The sequence below is a fragment of the Capra hircus genome, chromosome 2, assembly GCF_001704415.2.
Source record: "Capra hircus breed San Clemente chromosome 2, ASM170441v1, whole genome shotgun sequence".
Taxonomy (NCBI): Eukaryota; Metazoa; Chordata; class Mammalia; order Artiodactyla; family Bovidae; genus Capra; species Capra hircus.
The window spans coordinates 11492096-11507528 of record NC_030809.1 but is presented as its reverse complement, the minus strand read 5'-3'; the positions used below and the strand labels follow the sequence as shown (position 1 = coordinate 11507528).

The 15433-nt window shown below is 37.7% G+C and overlaps 1 protein-coding gene across 14 annotated transcripts in view; it reads right to left on the bottom strand.

Moving 5' to 3' along the window:
* EPB41 (erythrocyte membrane protein band 4.1) overlaps positions 1–15433 on the bottom strand; it is a 192139-nt gene that overhangs the window by 33802 nt on the left and 142904 nt on the right. For 5 of the 14 annotated variants that reach the window (XM_018057127.1, XM_018057136.1, XM_018057087.1 and 2 more), the window contains exons 12-17: positions 14315–14508; positions 10983–11039; positions 10762–10803; positions 9568–9630; positions 4783–4959; positions 2972–3007 (exon numbers count right to left, since the gene is read on the bottom strand). In XM_018057127.1, the coding sequence (XP_017912616.1) occupies positions 2972–3007; positions 4783–4959; positions 9568–9630; positions 10762–10803; positions 10983–11039; positions 14315–14508 (569 nt within the window). Of the gene's footprint in view, positions 1–1513; positions 1622–2956; positions 3008–4782; positions 4960–9567; positions 9631–10761; positions 10804–10982; positions 11040–14314; positions 14509–15433 lie in introns of all 14 variants that reach the window. The other 9 variants (XM_018057091.1, XM_018057131.1, XM_018057110.1 and 6 more) reach the window with 8 other exon arrangements.

The following is a 15433-nucleotide window of genomic DNA, read 5'->3' as shown; positions in this document are numbered from 1 at the left end:
CAAAAGAGTCTTGGCTCTACTGTTCTCTGTCTCTTTTTTTAAACTCTAAGAAGCTACCACCTTAAAAAGTCTTGTTTAGAAGTTTCATCAGCTGGAAAGTGTTGAGAAGTAAAGTGCAATAATCTCAGTTTGACAACTCTATGAACTCAGATTTCAAAACAAATATTTGAGACAACATTAACCAAATCATCCACATTGGTACATTCAAGTGCCATAAAAAGCAGGCTACATGCAAGATTTCATTAATACTGAGGGGAGAAAAACAGGTTAGGCATCCGAGTTGGGTTGTGAAGAGAGAGCACACGCATATTTACCACAGGGAAGCCTTAAAATCAGCATGCAAACGGAAGACACGTACTTGTCACAACAGAGCCTTAGCTCACAAGACCATGGATTAAAGACAATTAATTTCAATGCACATGTAAGAATAAACAGGTCTGAAATTTATCAGAAAAACAAAATATATCAATATATACTTTAACCTTATCATAATGGCTAAATATTGCTTTTAGCAATATAATTGCTTAATTCAATAAAGAAGTAACACAGTATTCTGATTCAGAGAAGGGTATGCGTATGTCCAGATCTTCAAGAAATTTGTTATTCCAGGACTTTTGCAGATGGGCAGAGTAGTCTGGAAAATTCAGCCCTGGCTGGAGGTTAAAGGGCACCAGCACCATTTTCCTTACACCATCAACATTACATTTGTGGAAAGCGCATTTAACTTTTGCAGACCTCTTCTGTACATTGGGCAGGATAAAAGTTGTTTGTCCCTGTACACCTCAGAAACATACATAAGAAGGCCACGGAAGTCAAAAGCCCCTTTCAGAAAAAGGGTTTTGTATGCACTGGCTTGATATCTCAAGAAAAGGAGTGGTTATGGATTCATAGATTAAAATGTACCATTTTAAGGCTTTGGAAAGGTTAGCAAGTTGAATTTTTTTTTTAACTACAAAGCCCATGCCACACAAGTAACTATCATCAAATGTGTCTACAGGATACCCTGCTTTGTGAGAAGCACTGGAGAGGAGTACTGAGCAACAGTATACAATAAGAACATGCAGAATAAAAGAATTAAAGCTTCTGGGGAAAGTACCAACCTGCTGCATGCTTAAATCCAATTTGCCTAAACTTGTTAAACTTCGGTGAGGAAAACTGGCTTTGGCAATCCATGGCTACTCCTTTGTACCCCACGATATATCGTCTACAAAGAGTAACATTGTATTGACAGAACATGATCACAAGCGCTCCCCTGGGACAGGAACTATCAAGGTCAGAGGGTAACACACAGGAGGTAACACAGTAGAAGCGAGCGACAAAGTTCAATGGTTTTAGTCTTGACATTTTAGACGAGCCCCCTATTTTCCGATCACAGAAAGACCAACCACCAGACAGCCAGTGCAAGAATCACGAGAAAAGACATCACGAAAGGAACACGAGGAGATGAAAAAGTACTAGAGTAGAGGTGGCACTTTTTGAGAAACTTGTGATCCTCAGGGATTGGAATAGAAACCTTGGGAAGAGTTTCTTCATTTTCTTGCTGGGGCAAGGCTCTTTCAGCAGATCTCTCTTGCCTTTTAATTTTCTCTTCGTCCTGCACTAACAGAGCACGTTCCTGTGTCTGCTTTCACGGTAGGAGATCAAGAAAGACAGAGAAAGATGAACAAAATGACAGATGGAAAATGCTCAAAAATGATACTTGGGGATGTGCAAAGGATTTGGGAAGATCTTTTGGACACTGTATTTTACTTTGCTTTGGTAATTATCCTAGCAAAGTTTCTATAACACAGTAGGGTACTCAATAGGTCATTTTTTGAGTGAATGAATGAAGATCAGAAATCCTCAAAGTTCAAGGAATCACTGGACTTCATTAGTTACAGTATTTATTCCTCTTTTAAGGATATTCACACCAATTTTCAGTCATTTTTCATTGCTTTGGTGCTGCCAATTTTTCTTAGATTAATTGGGCAAAGCCAATAATGAAACATTCTTCTTGCCATCAGAAAAGTTACTTTTATTACAAATAGAATGGCAGAATATAAAATGTTATCCTCGTATCTCTTCATATAGGCCTAAAAAAACTGCAATAGTTCATTCAGTATGGCAATTAGCTTTTGCTCAAGGGAATAAAAATCTTAATCCTATACATTTCAAAGATTGCAAAAAAACCACAGAAGTATAAAAGTTTATATGAGCCTCCAAGATCTACCAGAAAAAAATAAACCCTAACCCAAACCCTCACAAATCTCAATAGTTACAAACTCCCTCCCCACCCACTCAGAATCATGATTTTAAATAATAATCAGGACCATCACAAAGGTTTATACATCACATTAAGCAAACGTTTTTGATACTTTTAAGGAAAATTATTTTTTCCCAATTGAGAAATTTTTCTCCCCCAGCAATTCCTGTACTCTGCCATCCAGTCAAGACATATGTTTTCTATGAAAGGAAAAACTTGGCTCTAAGTTCTCTCAGTTGAGCCAGCCTTCTCTGATCTGTTCGGAAGTTCGACACTGGTTCTTTGCACACCCCTAAGTGATATGTATCAGGGAGAAAGTAGCTGGGGGACTGGTCAGCAAAAAAAGGAAAAAAAGGAAAATAAAGGATGCAAAATTAAAATGATTTTTAAAAGAACATAAGAGGGAGAAGAAAGACAACATAAAAAGAATAGGGTACAATTAAATTCGTTTTTCTCTCTGAATACATATTTACATCTTCATGCAGCTTTTCAACCAGCCATGCGCGGAAATAAGCAAATTGAAAGCTGCAAAATGCAGCAGTGAAAATGTTATATGTGTTAGGTCCAAAGGCGGTGGATATGAATTTACTAGTATAGCCAAAAGAAAAAAAAATCACTGAGCAGCTGCTGTTCAGTTTTGGGGGGACTATCTGCTTAGTGCCATAACAAGAGCAAATTCTGATTGAGAAGCACAAGTCATAACAGCAGCTTTACCTCTGGCCCACCAACCTTTCTTTCCGAGGGAAGGACAGAGGTTTTCTTCACCTGGTCACACACAAATTATATAAAATTCAGTTGCCTTGCAATGCAACAACAATGCTGTCAAAGGTGGAAGAGGTATCCCCAGAGAACAGAAATACTGCCCTAATTATCAAAGAAAAAGTAAGATATGCCAGAAAGTAGAATTAACCTACATAAAAGGTTATCACAGTATAGTTCTTATTTATTACATTATTCATTTAGAGGGGTAATACCATAACCCTAGAGCTAAAGCACTCCATATTGATCTAATTTAATTTGTAAAAGTCATTTCTTCAAAATCCACAGAATGAAACAGATATTCCCTAAATCAGCCCTGAGATGGTTTCTGAAGGGTTTCTATTAAGACACAAGATTATTTTCTGGAAATGGAGACTGGTTTGAATTTACCAAACCTCATCCAAGAGGGTACTAAGTTACTTTTTCAAAGTATTTGAGCATCTTTTATTACCTGCAATGAGTCAAAAAGAAAACATATTTAGAAAATATGCAGTTATGGGTTGCAGGGTTAGCCAGGTGAGGTAGCAACAGGTGCTTTCTCATGAGGTCATGGGCTTATAGAAGGTAGTCACTGTCTCATGCCCCAGGGCACGTGCAGATTTGGGATACGGAACTAAGGACCAGGGAGTGGAGGCTGAGAGGACAGAGAATAGGAAAAATTGCATCCTATCATCCCTGGTAACTTTTTCACTGCCCATCATTCAGGAATTCTCCAGCCTCTTGGTGAAGTGGGTTCAACTCTATTTGGAGAGCTATTAGCCAATTTTAATCACAGTTTGAAAAATATAAAATGTATCCTTTGTGAACAAACTTACTATCTTCTCCAGTTCCAGAAACTAAACAGTAAGTTGGAATAGTTTACCATGAACTCTGAATATAAAAACTAAATTTTGAAAAATTATTAAGATATCACTCTACCTTTCTTAAATAGAACTGCTATTGTTTTCAGGGAAAATCAGCACATAATTTTAAAATCATTACACTGTGACTATGACTATATATATACATACACAAACATACATACTTAACCTGTACAGGGTAAGATTAAGTAAAGGATTTTTGAATATGTGCTCAAAGTAACTTTCAATATGTTCTCATTACACAGATTCATTTATTCAGGTGTCGGATTTCTAAAATAGGGAATGACAACAATAATAGAAAAAGGACAGCCTCTAAAAGGTATCACCACTTCTAACTGTGACTATCTTAAAAAAAAGCAGTATATTAAATTTGATGTTACTCATAAAGTAAATCATCAATAGTTCTTCTAAAACTTAAATACAATCATTAAGACTTGGTATTCCCCATTTTCTGGCTTAGAGGCCGCCTCAGTTTATTATATAATTGTGGTCAACCATTCCAGACATTTCTAAGTTGTGCAAGTGTTCAAACAAAGTTTTTAAAAAATGCTTATCCCTTTCCAATTTTGATCTTACTAAATTTAGTAAACTCTCTGGCCCTTGAAGGCACAGTTGGGACATAAAGTTCTACTGGCTTATGGTCAATTTGTAAACATACACTGGGCAGAAGCATGCAGCTGCAGAGACAGAGCTCAGCGCCTAATCATCAACCAGTCGCTCTAAATGGCTCCCATGACTGGACTGGGTGGTTCACGTGACTTAAAAAGTTAAGTGTCTGATCACGAATGCTTTAAAGCAGGAATGAACTGATGAGACACCAAAGCTAGATTTCAGCTCTGAACTTTCAGATACAGATTATCAATATACAAAAGCATTTACTTCACTCATTCTCACAATTCATCACACAGACAAAGTACTTACTCCTTCTCCTGTAGGGATCTGCCCATTGATGTTAAGTGTTCGAAAGGGAGAGTGAGTGGATAAGCGTTTATCCCATTCACTAGGCCGTGGTTCTGGTACGGATTCCATGAAGTTCTTTTTCAGCTCACTGATGCTGGCATGATGTTTTTTGATCTCTTCTTGACTTTTGTCTAAATCCTATAGTTGAAAGGACAAAGATGCAAAACAATGAATACTCAGGGAAAAGCCCACATCAATGGAAGCCCACAGAATACTATGGGCACGGGTAGAAAATAACTCCACATCCAGGATAGATGTTATTAATCCATAAATTGCATTCAAATTGTAAATATACAATATGGTATATTTTCTTGTCTTTTATTTTTTTTTAACGTGGTGCTTTTCTTGGAAGCAGTAAAGCATCATCACCCTATAGCTCTTAGCAGTTATAGAACCCATAAAAAGCTCACTCCTTCATGTCACAACTCTTCTTCCCATCATGTCACAGCACTGGATCTCCAACTCCTCATCCCAAGCAGGTAATCCTACAGCCCAATCAGCCTCAGCTTGATAGGAACTGATTAAGGCTCAGCTCAGGCAGGATGGAGATAGCGATAGATAAGGAGAAACTGTTAAACGAAGGACATGGTGAAAGATTTGACCCCCACCACTGGCTGCCTTGCCTTAATGAACTGCAACTAACTGCACAGTATCCCTCCATCTCTACCCGGAGAGAATTTTGCTTTCTTATTACCTGGTGGCTGTTGTTGGGTTTCGGTAAATAGGAATAACCCCTTCTTGATACAAAAATGTATTATTGAAATTCCTGGCTCAAGCCTCCAGAGCAGATTGTTACTATCTCTGAGTAATTACTCAGGGATATACAGTATAATGGAATTTTTTGTCAGTACTATCCACACCCACTAAAAGCCTTATGTTTTCTACCTTCTGACAGCTTTACTTCATCCCTTAGTACCATTCAAAATAGGAACTGTCTTCTAGTTACTGTCAATGGATGGGGAGCAATTTAATAAGAACTTGTCAAATACCTTATTATGTCTCACTGACAACTTAAAATAACTATTGGAGCAGATGTGACTACTGGACAACTAGGGAAAAACTCTCATGGGGGATATTCCAAGGAGAAATGATCAAAACTGGACAAATAAAGCTAGAAATGATATAATAAATAACATTCAAGTTTATGTAACAGGAGGCAGAAACCAACTTTCAAAAGAGAGACTAGGCCAGAAATAATCTGGGAAATACAATGTGAAGACAAAAACTCAAATGTTCTTTGTCCAACATATTTCTTCAAAAAAAGTCAAAAGATCTGTGCTTGAAATCAAAACATGTGGGAGCCTGTCACTTGATGACTGCTAAAAATTCTGTGTTTATTATATATCAAGGCAGTTCTGTATCCAAGAAAAGCACAATACTAAATATATCTCTTAATATGCTCTGTGACTTTTGGGGATTAGTCTTTTTTTTTTCCCTTGGCTCCATGGGAAACAGCCTCATTTGGGGGTGGGGGGTGGGGAGGGGGAGGGGAGAAGGAACTTGTTTAAACAAAAATTTGCTTAAAAAGTTCCTCCTGGGGCAACAGAGGCTTCAATTAAGTAAATTTTCTTCAAAAGCAATGTCAAAGAGAATAAAGTATAAGAAAAAGAATCAGTGAAGCATATGACACAATTTTGATTCAGGAGATATTCATTCAGAAAATTCATTTAGTAGCCTATTCCTTTTATTTTTGCAAGACTGAAAGAGGTTTACGTGATCTGAGATCAAAGAGAAAACTAACCCCAAAAGGGCAATCCTGTAGCTCCCCCATTGCCTGCTGGGGTGACATGTGAGTATAGCTCATGAAAATGGGCGTCACCATGGGGAAACCACAGTTTGCACTTTTGTTCCAGCTGAAAGCAAGAAAACCACGTTTACTAGCTAAAGAAAAGCAGGAACAAGCTCTGTCAACGACTCCGTAGTTGGCTGAACAACCGAGACCCACCAGACATGTATGGCTCTTGACCTAGCTGCTGACAAAAATAAAATCTGCTCGGGCCAAGAACAACTAAACAGATTTGGGAGGGTTAAAGGTGAGAATGGAGCAAAACAAAAATGATCAAGAGATGCTATGATAAAACCATAACTCTCTCGGTTATTAGCCTCTTACTTATGAGAAACTGGTGATTTGTTACTTAGCCTGCTTAGCTTTTGTTTGGCTTGGAATCTGAGAAAATAAATGTTGCAATAAAATCAGTAGCTTCTGAGGGAGCTTCCTCCAACCTTTTTAGCTGGCTCTGTTGGAAACCTGTGGGGGCACAGAGGAAAATTCAGATTTCAAAGGGACCTGTTCCAAATAGAAATTGCCATAGACACTTGCTACAGGTTCTCTTTGGGAGATGGAGGAGGCGGCGGCAGATCTAAAAATGAACTCGACCTTATTTGTGCCAGAACAAAGCATTAGTGGGGGTGGGGTAGGAGTAGGGGGAGGAAAGAATACTTAAAAAAACCTGCTAGTATGACAGACAACTTGAGAGAACTTCCTTAAGTGGGGCTGGGGGTGTGCAGGGGAACTTTTACAATATAGAGAATGATGGTGAGCCAAACCATTTCGGCTGTTTTCAGGTGAGACACCTATCATCCTACAAGTTTAGCAGCAATCAAACCAAACACGTCATTAAACAGAAAATATTCTGGAAAGGTGGTTAGTAGCTTTAATTTTCAAACACACACTTGTTTAGAAATCCCCTCTCATGGCTGTCAATGAAATGCTGGGAAAAACACACCACACACAGGGACTCTGTGAGTCTCAGAAGCCATAACACACCTCGTGGAACAAAGGACAAATATATGATTGGCACTGCAGGTTCCAGTTAAGAGGAGGAATCAACGGCGGGCAAGCCAGGAAACAGGCACGTTTGGAACTGGGAGACGTTACACTGCTTGAGAATAAGGAGATCAGCTGACATCTGTTATTCTTCCTAATCTCAGGAGTGGAACCATTCAGGTCTAGTTTCAGTTACGTGCTAAAGCAGAGAGATCTAGTTACCAAGTTTAAAATGCCCTAGGATCCAGCCTAAGAAAACTCCATGTTACATGAGGTAAATATATATAAAGCACTTGGTACTGTGCCCACTGCGCAGGACATGGTTAATGAAAACTGGCCACAGTTTATTTTTATCGAAGTGTACTATACCTAGCAGGCACTCAAAATATATGTACTGATGAAGAATAAGATGAGGTTAACTAATTCCTGGAGGATAAGTTCCATCTAAAAAAATTTCTTCAAACTTCCACTTTAATAATACTTACTGGTACATATGTTCACCTTTCAGGTCTCAGCGAAGTGTTACCTCATCAGAGACAACTTCCCTGTCCACCTTATTTGGAGCAGATCCTTTTTATTAGCACACCATACTATCTCCTTCATAGCTTTTATAATAACTTATAATCATTTTATCAGTTTACTGGTTCACTGTTTCTCTCTTCCACTTGTCCCTACACTATATGCTTCCTGAAGGCAAGGACCACTTATCATCGTCCTACACAGTTACATTTCCTTTGCACTTGAGTTAAATCCATGATGTCAGAATTTATATTTGTTTATATTTATATAAACATAATTATAAATTTTTATTTATATTTGTGGTTCTGTCTTGAGTGGAGTCATAATTAGGTCATCAGAGAAGAGTTTCTGATGTGTAAACATGATCTGTTTTTTCACAGAATAACTCCAATTTCCTTCATGTTTCCTCATAGAGTTCCCCTAATCTTCTAGTTAGTTTTACGTTTCCTTATCCAGTGTGGAGTCTGAAACCAGATAAAGTATACTAACATAAGTTTGGTGAAAATCTGATCAATATTGAATATAATGACCTTACAATTCCTATAGCAGATAGTTATGTTGCTATTTCTGAATAGGAGAAAAGTGTAGTTTAATAATTATACGGATCCTAACACAAATCCAAGCTTTACCGATTTACTAGTCTATAACCGCAAAGAAATTACTTAATTTCTCTAAACCTCAATTTTTCTCTTTAAAATAAAAATTCCATACCCATAGACTTGTTTTGGGCTTCCCTTGTGGCTCAACTGGTAAAGAATCCGCCTACAATGCAGGAGACCTGGGTTCAGTCCCTGGGTTGGGAAGATGCCCTGGAGAAGGGAAAGGCTATCCACTCTAATATTCTGGCCTAGAGAATTCCATGGACTATACAGTCCATAGGGTCGCAAAGAGTTGAACACGACTGAGCGACTTTCACATTCAGACTTGTTTTATAATTAAACTATCTTATATATATTATATGAACTACTCATTAAATGCCAGCCTCCCTTCCTTCCTTCCTGCATTTTACTTTTTTCCCCAACTACTCTTTCGTCATTTTCACAAGCCCATTTTGAATTGTGATCATACTTTTCCACACTCTCTAGGTTCAGAAGATTAAAGAACCATACAAATTTGATGCTTGAGACATATAGGAATTTATACTCTTGGACAATTCAATAAACTTTTAAACAGTGATACAGTTCTTTCTAAAAGTGGGTAACACAATGGAACCATGGGATGCAGAGAGGTAGTCCCAATCATATATTTTTGGATAAGTATGAGAAATGGAAACTAAAGATTCACAAGTAGAGATGGTTGCATATCTTCATGTTTACCAACATGCAAAAGCATCTTAAACCTAAAGTTCTCTCATGCAATGGCATGCAAAACCAAACGCAGCACAGAAAGAAGAAAGAGGATCAGCGAAGAATGCAGGTTTACAGGCAACCAACTGAAATAAGCTTCAAGTTCATACAAACCTCCAACATTAAATTGCTATGTCTGATATAAATGTTTTCACCATCTAGTCTCTCTCTCTTTTTCTGTGAAAATGAAAGAGGGAAAAACAGAAAAGCATAAAAAATTAAAATGTTGTTCTTGCGGGAAAAAACTGCAAATTGGCAAACCAAAAAAATATTCAAAATTAAATGTCGACAGCGAAGCATATGCCAACATGAAATGGTCACAGAACCACAAGGACACACAGAGAACATGGTTACCAGCAGAGAATGGATGGCCTTGTTCATGAATGATGCGAGAATGCGATGATGTTATTTAAACAGACAGTGCTCCTGGCTTCATTGGCTTCTTACATAACAAGCTGTTTTATGTTCCTTTTTGAAGCTAAGCTGTTTGAGGGTTATCTTAAAACACATGACTTTAAGAAGTCTTGAATCTCTGTGTTCATGGAGTAGGGAAATGCTTTAAAACATTATTTAGCTTTTTGACATTGTTTCATATTTAGTAATACCACAGTACATACATCTCTAATACCTTCCATAAGAAAGATCTAAGGACATTTTACACAGAGTCAGTCAATATTCTATTCAGTAAAAACATTCACCCCACTCCCTGGCTAAGAAGAGTGAGACACAGAACAGCCAAACCCATAACTATTAGCAATGCTGGGAGCTGCTGCTATGACGGTTTCCATGATGCTGTTGTTTAGTTGCTAAGTCGTGTCTGACTCTTTATGATCCCATAGACAGAAGCACGCCAGGCTTCCCCGTCATTCAAGGACCCCCAGAGTTTACTCAAACTCAAGTCCATTGAGCATAAATACTGGATGCATATTGTTGATTCCAAGCATATGGTGCCACTGTGAAATATTTCTTATATAGTTTAAAGGACAGATTTGGCCTTCACTTATTTCATTGTATTTAAGAAGGTGTTTTCACACTGAAAAAGTTTATTTTAATGACATTTTTCAATATACAGTACAGGATTATAATTTCTTTAGTATACATATGTGTGTATATATATATATGCATATATATACATTTGTGTGTGTATATGTGTGTGTGTGTGTGTGTGTGTGTATACATCTGCTACTTGAAAGTATTCCCAGCTTAAGAGAAATCAATGAAAAGAATGGATCACTGTCTTTTTAATGCAATATGAAAGTCAGCAGGGATGATGGTAATATGATTTTGTGAAAGTGAAAAATAGCTAACCTTCCTCATTCTTATCAGATCTTCAGGTTTTTCTGCAAGCTTCTGTTTTGCCATTATTTAAAAAAAAAGAAAGAAAAATGATAAAATATTGGCTCATTGAAGTTTGTTTGAACTTTCATTATATATATATAATTTTTTTTTTTTTTAAGGAGCAGGGAAGACGGGAGAAGAAAAAATTGGGGAGGGAGGGAAAAAGGAACAAGTGGCCCGCTGGCACAAACCTGCGTTTGGTCACCGTTTGGGGTGGGTACTGTGACCTCGATGTGGGTTTTTTCCACCTACATTTAAGAAATAAAGTGGTAAAAACATTTCAGGTTAGTAGGTTTCTATGAATGGCAATATTTCCAAAACAGCCACATCCTTATGTGGTTGTGAAATAAACTGATATGATGCAATCATACAGGGGGTGTTACAGGGAAGGACGCTGTTCTCAATCGCAATCTGTCAGTTCACCAACACATTCTCAAGGCTGAAAAGGTAATATGGACAGCCAAAGGATCAAAAAAAAAAAATTAAGGTAATTATTCTATTAATGAAGAAAACATGTTTCTACTTGTTTCGTAAAAAGTATTTACTAAAAATAATAATTTAGGCTTTAAAAAGTCATGTTTTCCTTTTTAAAAAATGATGTAGAAGTATTTTCAATGACGGTTAAAAAGAAATTTACAAAGATATCCATGTGTGACATACGTGACAGAAACAAAAAGAAAATCTTTACACTTAAAGCACACATAAAATAAACCACATATGACACCAAACAGGCAAATATAAAAAAATTCTGTTAGTTGATCAATCTACTTAAGGAAGCAGTTTAACCCTTGAGTTTATTAGACAGCAACACATCAAAATAAACTCAATGCAAATGTTACTGATGCATGCAGTTACTTTCAAGGCTGATTTATAAATAAGCACACACAGGGCTCAGCTGCAACATTCAACACACTGTACTCCCCTCTCCAGGGAGTGGGAGCCCATGTGTTCGGTGGATATGAAAGATTCATCCTTAGTAGTAGGAAGATAGTAACTAAGGCCTCCTGCTTAGCTTTGAAATACCTTTAGTAGCAGTCATTGTATATGCCCCAAGTGGAGTAAGCATAAATTTAAAAAACAAGACTGTTAAGAGAAAGCATAATAGTAAGCAATGCCTAAAGCACTGGATATATCAAAATGAGAAAAATATTTTTATTAAGGGTCAAATCAATCACTTTGTATCTTTACATTCTTCACAGCACTTCATTAATTTGTGATTTTGACATATTCTTTGTTTTTGGCTTCCAAGTGGCTTGCTGGATCCTAGTTCCCCAAGCAGGGGTGGAAACCTGGGCCCTCAGCAGTGAAAGCGCAGTCTTAACCGCTGGACTGTCAGGGAATTTCCTTGACATCTTCTTCTTGATCACATTTGGCAGCCTTACCTCAGAATATAATGTCATTGTGCTGTTTCCTCTGGGACTGAATATAAGGAACATAAGAGGACAGCAAACTTTGTGACACTGTCAAATCATAAGCACATCTGGCTACAGCCCTTTTAACTGCTGGGGTAAGTAACAATTTGGGTTACTTCTGCTCTGAATCCCGGTAGACTTGCTGTGTGGCTGTTCACAAGTTATTTCACCTCTCTGAGTTTCAAGGTTTTTATTGATAGAATGGAGACAATATCTTCATAGAGTTGTAAGTGCTTAGCAAATGTAAGTTTTGAATTATTTGGTAAAGCTTAAATTACTTGTTTAAATGAATAATGACTTCTTGCTTGGGTCCTTAGCAATCCAACAGCAAGAAGTTGAGAGTCTCTATTTCAGTTTAAGAATGGAGACCAAGTAGTTCGGCGTATGCTCCTATAGAGAATATTAACTGAGATAAATCTGCACATGAGGAAAGGTACTGTCTCCACACCTGCAAAATAGGTCTTGTCAAATGACTCAAGATGCCAAAAAGCTCTATCTGGCACCAAATTAGTGTTAGGTAATAAGATTTCCACAATTACAGGGCTACTTTATTACTACTGCTGCTTTATATAGTAAATACAGCTTCAGGCAAATGCCATAATTAGTTTCTAACTGCTACACATAAAATTAACTCAAGTCTTTGTTAGCTGTGTCACTATTAGCACAGTAATAGAAGGTGATCAGAAATGGCTTTCAGTCTGATCTCAATACAAGTATCTGAAAATGTATTTATATAGAATTAACCAGCAAGAAGGCCCCCTCCTGGCACCTAAGTGGTGAGCATATAACAGGAAGTGATCTCTCCACTCTGCTGAGGCCCCAAGAGCAAAGGGAACCTATTCATGAAGATACTTTTATCTGCTAGATAGGTTTAAGAACAAGGAAGTTAGCACAAAGCCAAAGGAATCTCGGCCACCAGAAAGACTCCCTTGCCACTTCCACTGATTCAACATTTTCAGTTAGCAATATAAATGGAAAGACAGTCAAAGTGCCAGGTGAGCTACCCTAACATTAAAAACTGAAGTAGTCTAGCATCAAAAAGGCACTGTTGCTAGTGAACCTCGTGGCCAATGTCAAGCACATTTGGCTAGATACAAAACTGCACACACTCACCATTCATTCAGTGTCCCCTACCTCTGGACTCAAGTTGGTCTCAAACGACAGTGAGAACTATGTCACACTGAATACTTTTTTAATACAATCAAAGCCGAGCCAGACTGGCCACGCTTTATAGATAAACTAGAAATTGAACTGGCTCCAAAAGAACAGAAATAATCAATCTATCTGCCAAGGTGAGAGCACTTACTAAGGTCTTACCCAGTTTTACATTTCTTAACAGACATATAAAAATGTAGCTTTTCTTATAAAGAGTGTTTCTATTAATTTCTGTTGTCAACAGTGAGACTTGTATTTACTTTAATAAATCTGAGCTGACACCTCAACTCCATCGCTGCTTTAAATGTATTTTTTAAAGCTCAGCAACATATAAAAGACTAGTTCAGGTACAGTTACTCCTGGGAAATCAACTAATGAAACTTGTGATTTTTCAACAAAGTTCAGTGACTGTGGTACAATCAACTCAGAACTATAAACAATTCAGTAGCATAACTTTCCTTACGGAATGGATCTTCTTTTTATAAAGTTACTTAAGATTTGAACAACCACATATATGTGATTCATACAGTATCTGGATATTCTTTGGGCACGTTACACATATATCCATTTTAGGAAATCAAATTATATTTTAATCATACTAGCTGAGCTTACTCTGAGAAAGGAATGTGGAGATTCCTTCTGGATGAGTAAAAATTATTTTTAAAAGCAGATGATCACAGTGCTGGTGAGTTTTACAGACTCAGTTTTTAAAATTTAAGTTGGGTAAAGCTGTGTGTCACCTGAAAACATCTGGGAGAGCTTACAGTCTTCATGACATAATTCTTTGAAAATATTTTACAGGTCTACAGGGAGTTACCTTGTTTCAGAAAGAGTGAGGAAGAAATAACTTCGTTAGGATTCAACAAAAACCAGTGCTTTGAGAACCCTCCTGGTCAAGGAGTCAACACCTCTGAACCAAAACGTGAGCAAGCTGGACCTCTGGGCTTACGACATACCTTCCACGCTTCTGTGGGCTCTGGCTCTGCTTCCTCCGGCGGCGCCTCTTCCGGCTTCACTTCCAGCTGCACTGCTTCCGTCTGCGCTTTCTTGACAGGCGCACCTGGGGCACCGCCTTCCGCGGCTTGACTCGGAGCAATGGCGGGGGCAGAGGTGGGCCGAGGACTTCGGTCTGCTGACTCAACGGCCGCTGCTGCATGAAAGAAAGTGGAAGGGAAGTGAAGGCGAGAGTCACTGTACCACCTTCACAGCCACCGGGCGAAAGAACTGTGGCTTCAGGACACATATGAGGGTTACAGTGTCCAGTGGCTAACATACAGAAGGTAAAAAAAATGAATTATTAGCGTTCCGGCAGGAGACCAACGGCTTTAATGGACACAAAAGTTAGAAGAACCCTGACAGAAAAGGTAAAAACTCCTGATGATGATCATGTTCTATAAAGGGTGGGATCGGAGGCAGGACAGGGGGTGAATGTGGAAAGCAAAATACGAAAAAAAAAAAAAGAAAAGCTCATTTTACTAAAAAGTTGGCAAGATTATTTAACCTTGTAATCTATTAGCTTCAAGAACGTGCAAGGTAGTCTATGAAGGAGAAAAAGGGTTAATTAAGTCTGATTTCTTTCAGGAAGACTTTTTGAAATAAAGATGCATTTATTTATAGGTGATTTCAGCAACCTAAAAATATATTCTAGAAAAGAGGATTAAGTCTGATGTTTCTGTTAAGCCTCCTTGGAATGATTACAAAATAACTTGGAATGATTACAAAATAACTTGGGATAAAGGAATCTTCTTATAAGACATGTACAGTTTTTGATGGTTATTTAAGAGCAAATCTTTGAACCAGACACTTTCCTTTTTAACTTTTTCATTAAAAAGTAAAATTCAATCCATTCAGCTAGTTTATGTCTTCTGGCTGTGGTATTTAATCCATTTGTGGAATACTCTCTGACATAAATTGCAGCAAGATATTTTTTGATCCACTTCCAAGAATAATGAAAATAAAAACAAAAATAAACCAACAGAACCTAATTAAACTTAAAGCTTTTGCGCAGCAAAGAAAACTATAAACAAAACAAAAAGACGATCCACAGAATGGGAGAGAATATTTGCAAACAAAGT